Source organism: Octodon degus, unplaced genomic scaffold, assembly GCF_000260255.1.
Source record: "Octodon degus isolate 3935 unplaced genomic scaffold, OctDeg1.0 scaffold00018, whole genome shotgun sequence".
Classification (NCBI taxonomy): domain Eukaryota; kingdom Metazoa; phylum Chordata; class Mammalia; order Rodentia; family Octodontidae; genus Octodon; species Octodon degus.
In genome coordinates, this window is record NW_004524594.1 from 22,344,093 (window position 1) to 22,349,487 (window position 5,395).

General features: G+C 40.9%; 1 protein-coding gene across 1 annotated transcript in view; it reads right to left on the bottom strand.

Annotated features, from left to right (window-relative positions):
* The window catches only part of Sf3b2 (splicing factor 3b subunit 2), a 17,848-nt gene that overhangs the window by 1,708 nt on the left and 10,745 nt on the right, over positions 1–5,395 (bottom strand). The window contains exons 17-21 of the mRNA XM_004627355.2: positions 4,357–4,464; positions 3,932–4,074; positions 3,750–3,851; positions 221–320; positions 4–114 (exon numbers count right to left, since the gene is read on the bottom strand). Of these exons, the coding sequence (XP_004627412.1) occupies positions 4–114; positions 221–320; positions 3,750–3,851; positions 3,932–4,074; positions 4,357–4,464 (564 nt within the window). The remainder of the gene's footprint in view (positions 1–3; positions 115–220; positions 321–3,749; positions 3,852–3,931; positions 4,075–4,356; positions 4,465–5,395) is intronic.

The following is a 5,395-nucleotide window of genomic DNA, read 5'->3' on the forward strand; positions in this document are numbered from 1 at the left end:
CACATGTTCTTCATACTTCTGGGTCATGGCCATTGGATCCAGCTCCAACTCCTCAGGAGCCAGGGCCACTTCCACACCTTGCAGCTCTGGGGCTGGACCCTTCCGGCTCATAACCTGGAATAGAGATCAAAGTCTTGTCACCTCCAAAGAAGTGCCTCAGATACCTTAACTCCACCCCATCTTCACAAGTTCCCAAAAGCCATATCCTCAAAGTGCTCACCGTGGACATGTCATAAATGTGGGTTGATCCCATCATGGCTCCCCCAACAGTGGCTGTTCTCTTCTCTGGCAACACAGTGAATAGCTGAGGTGTCTCACTTCTACAAAAGACAATGAAGTCAAGCCCAAAAAGGAAAAAAAGGGCCTCTAGAGGGAAAAGCAAAAAAAAAAAAAAAAAGGACCCTACACCCAGATTCTTTGGGGAATTTTGTTATACCTAGGATTGAAGCCTGTGCCATTCATGGAGGCCCATAAGAGAACTGGATTAAGATAGAGATAGGACATAGTGATGATTTCAAGGGATAGAGCCTGGAATGAGCTAAGGAGTCCCATCCCCTGCAACAAGTTGGGGGGATTTAAAACAGAATTCAGATCCTAAGACTCCTTCACTCAAAACCCTCCATGGCTTCTAATCATCAGCTGAATGAATCTAAACTGATAAGATCTAAGGGGTTCATACACTGGTCCCTTACCAAACCCTTGCTCACTACAGTCTGTCTACAGTACACTTTCTTTTCTTCCTTGAATATCCAAAGCTTAAAACTTCTGCTTCTCAGACTGGGCGTGGTGGCAAGCGCCTGTAATCCCAGCACTTGGAAGGCTGTAAACAGGAGAATCACTGAGTCTGATCTAGTAGTGAGACCCTGAACACCCTGTAGACCCTTCCCTAAAATAAAATAAAAGGACAATGCTTTCCACAAGGTAGGAAAAAAAAAAAAAAGTGAGCCCTTCAATTGCTTCAGTATCCTGCATTGAGCATTTCCAAGCCACAGAACATACAGGACCTGTATGCAGCCAAGAAGCCACCACAAGCTGGGGGAATGATGCTAAAATTCCAAGGAGACCAAGGTGGCCAGACACTGCAGAAAAACCAGACAAGAAGGTCTTCCTCAGCAATTCAGAGGAATAATGAAGAGCATATGCTAGCAGGATACTACCAAAACCAGTAAAGAACTAACAGAAAGGATAAGTGGTAACAGTGCCTGCTGCTTATTCAGATAAGGAATAGTGCTGATTGCCATTAGCTAGATGGATAAACCTCTGGATTCAGAGGGCACTGGGCAATGTATACAGAAGAGGCTTGTACCTCCTGATGGGGAGAACCAAGTACTGCTTCAGTCCTAAGGAACCCAAAAAGCAAGACCTCTGTCAAACCATTTACAAATAACTGTACCCTTGATGAAAGCTGAAGATGATGTACAGGAATATAAAAATATCCTGGGCCCAACAAGGTAAACTACACAGTCTAGCAGCCAAACAGAAATTGGCAGGTATGAAAACCAAGAAAATGCACCCATAATAAGATTATCAATTAACTGAAATCAACCCAAAATTGGTACCCATGTTAGAAATATTAAGCAAATCCCAGGCATAGTGGCACATGCCTATCATCCCAACATTTGGGAGGCTGAGGCAGAAGAACTATTGAGAGTCTTAGGTCGACCTAGGCTATACAGTTCAAAGCCAGCTTGGACTACATAAGACATCCTGTCTCAAAAAATGTGCCTTCTCCCCTAAAGAGACAACTACATTAAAATGCTATTACAACTGCTTTTTGTTTACTTATTTTTGTCAAGAGAGTCTATATAGTTAAGGCTGGACTTGAACTCACTATGTACTCAAAGATGGTCTCAAACTCTCCTCCCTCAACCTCCCACGTGCTGGGATTACAGGTATGCACTTCCACACCCAGCATTAAAATATTATATTTGCATTTTTCTTGTCCAAAAAGAGAAAGAATGGGCTGGTGAGATGGCTCAGTGGTCTAAAGCATCTACTTAGAACAAACTTAGCAAAGCAAAGCACAGGGACCGTGGTTCAATCCCCCAGCACCACATGCCAGCCAGCCCCACCTCCTGGTGGGCTGAGCTGGCCACACACACACACACACACACACACAAATAAATTTTAAAAAAGAAAAAGAATGTATTTTTAAAAGACATAAATCAAACTTTTAGACATAAAAAAGTTTGAATATCAGAATAAAAATTATAGAAGGAAATATTAGCAAACATGAAAAAATGGCAATAAAATTTTCTGAAATAAAAGAGTTAAGAGAAATTTCTTAAAAATGAACAAAAGCCAAGCATGGTGGTTTCATGCCTGTAATCCCAGCACTCAGGAGGCTGACACAAGATAATTATTTGAGTTCTAAGACAGCCTGACCTACAAGGACAGCCTGTCCCAAAAAAACAAAGAAAAAAGCAAAACAAAATAAAACATAGAGATCAAGGAACAGAGAACTTCAAGAGACTGAATGGATAGTCAACTGGAGTTCCCAAAAGACAGGAGAAGCAAGGTACGTGGTGCACACCTGTCATCTCAACACTCTTGAAAGGTTGAAGCAGGATTACAAATTTATGCCCAGCCTGAGCAACATAGGGATATTCTTAAAACAGAAAATGGAAAAAGGCAACACAGCACCTGCCTGGCAAGCACAAGGTTCTGAGTTCAATTCCAAGTACCTGAAAGAAAGGAAGAAGGCAAGCAGGTAGGCAGGCAATGTAACTCAATATGAAGCCCATGGATTCAATCCTCAATAATGAAAAAAATAAGAGAAAGAATAATGAAAGAAAAAACAGAAGAGAGGGTGTGTTTGGAGAAATAATGACCACATTTTTTCTAAAGTAAAACCTATGTGGGGGCCAGGGATTTAGCTTAGCAGCACAGAGTCTGCCTAGCAAGCATGAGGTCATGAGTTCAATTTCTGGTACTGGAATAAATAAAATCACAGTTCCAAGATGCTTTACAAATCCAAGCAAAACATTAAGAAAATCACACCAAGGAACATGATGTTTAAAATGTTCAGAAACAGAAATAAACAAAATCTCTAAAGTAACCACAGAAAAATAATACATACAAAATAAAGGTAAACATGACAACAGATTTCTCCTGAGAAACATTGCCAGAAAAACGATGCTGAAGCAATTTTAGAAGTACTGAAAGAGAAAAATATCTTGTCAACCTAAAATCCAATATGCAACAAAAATTCTTGTTTCTAAACAAGTCAAGTAAGAGAACCATTTACTATTATAAATGCTAGAATATATAACAAGCAGACACACATAAGAAATATTAAAAGAAGCCTGTCAGGCCAAAGGAAAATTATGCCAGAAAAAAACTAGATAGGTACAAAGAAATGAAAGAAATTGAAATAACTACATAAATTCATATGTGACTTAAATCTCTAAAAGATAACTGACTACCTAATAACTACATAGTGTAAGATTTATAACATAAGTAAAATGACCACAAAAGTGAGAAAGAGGGCAGGAGAGTATCTGGGTTTTCTTAGGATACTATAATCTCTAAAACAACCTCTAACAAAGACAGTTACTAAACCAACAAACAAGATAAATCAGAATCACATTAAAAAAATGCTCAATTAATCCAAAAGACGAGACAAGGGAAAACAGAAAAGGAAATAAAGAATAAAATGGACTAAGAGGTCATTTCATGAGTCAGCCAACCAATCCAGAGGCCAAAGAGAAGTGAAAGTCCTCCCCACATTGCCTTCCTGATTCCTTTACCCATCCATTGCCTCCTCAATCTTTTTCTTCCTCAGTTCAATGAGTTCAGGAGTCTCCATTCCAGCTGGCACTGATGAGAATCCTCCAGGAGTGATAAGGCCACTGTGAAGAGAATAAGCTCTGGAGTAGCAAGAAGGCTCCCAAGCAAAGACCACTTGGGAGACCAGACTCCATTTCCCCACCTGTCTGCTGGTGTAATAAAGCCTGTCTCATCTGGTTTGTCTTCATCACTTTCTTCCTCTTCCTCTTCTTCTGAAGATTCTTCATCTGATGGCTCTAGTTCCCCCCAAGGGGTCCGATCTATCTCTTCTTCTTCAGTCTTGGTCTGAAAAAGATCATTCATTCATTCAAGAAAGGTTTACTCAGTACCTATGACTTTCCCAAGCTGCTGTAGGCTGAAGAGATCTAAAACTAAACAGACAGACAATAATCCTACCAACAAAGAGGTCATAGTACAGTGGGGAGCTGCTTTACACCAGAAGAAAATGCCTGCCCTTTTTTAGACTGAAACTTCAGAACGCCAGCTCACTGACAGTGAAGGTACAGTACAACTATCTAATCTTACTTCATTAAGTAAAACCAAGCCCAACCAGATCATGGCCCATACCTGAAATTCAGCAGCATTGGTTCCAAACACATCCCCATAGAGCGGTTTTCCGGTCTCATCTACTGGGGGTTTGCCCCAGCCACCAGCATGGTAGCCAAAGGAACAGCTCTGCAGGACAGATAGCACTAGTGAGTTCCACTCCTAAGCTCCAAAGGAACATGCAAGCGCTCCAGAAAAGCCATGCTCCAAAACGGAGAACTCATACCTGGGAACTCTGGAAATTATTATTCGGAATGGAATTAAAGGAAAATTTAATTTTGTACTGGAAAGCAAACACAGTACACAACAAAACTATGGTGACAACAGGATAGGGAGGAAAGGTGGTAAAGAGCAGCATTAACAACCTCATCCTTCAAGGTAGAGTCTGTGCTGCCTAAAACTAAAAGACCTTCAAAATCAGAACTTCACCTTCCTCATTTTCTCTCCAGGTAGAAAGCTAGCTTCGCTAACATCTATTTCACTTAAAGAACGGAAATTTTGGCTGAAATTTAACAATATTACTTTTCCACTTTAGTGATTCTGTGGTCTGTTAATATTTTTTTATTTAATACCTTTTATTTAAAAGTAATAAATTTTATGTCATTTTTCCCCCTACACTAGTAGGAATCAAACCCAATGACACTAGTACTGAGCTACGTCCCTAGACCTTTTTTTATTCTTTTTAATTTTGAGACAGTATCATGCATTTTTGCCCAGGCTGGCCTGGAACTTGTAGTACTCCTGCCTTAGCTTCCCAAGCAGCTGGGATTACTGGTCTACAACACCACATCAACAAACTATCTGGAAACACATTCATCAAGTATTATTACTTTTGTGGCCAGCTCAGTATGTCCTGGGGTAGGGCTGGCATGGCATGTGGTGTAGGGATCAAACCAAGGTCCCTGCACTTGCCTAAGCAGGTATTATTTGTGTGTGTGTGTGTGTGTGTGTGTGTGTGTGTGGCCAGCTCAGCCCACCAGGGGGGCGGGGCTAGCTGGCATGTGGTGCTGGGGGATTGAACTGCGGTCTCTGTGCTTTGCTAAACTTGTTCTAAGTAGGT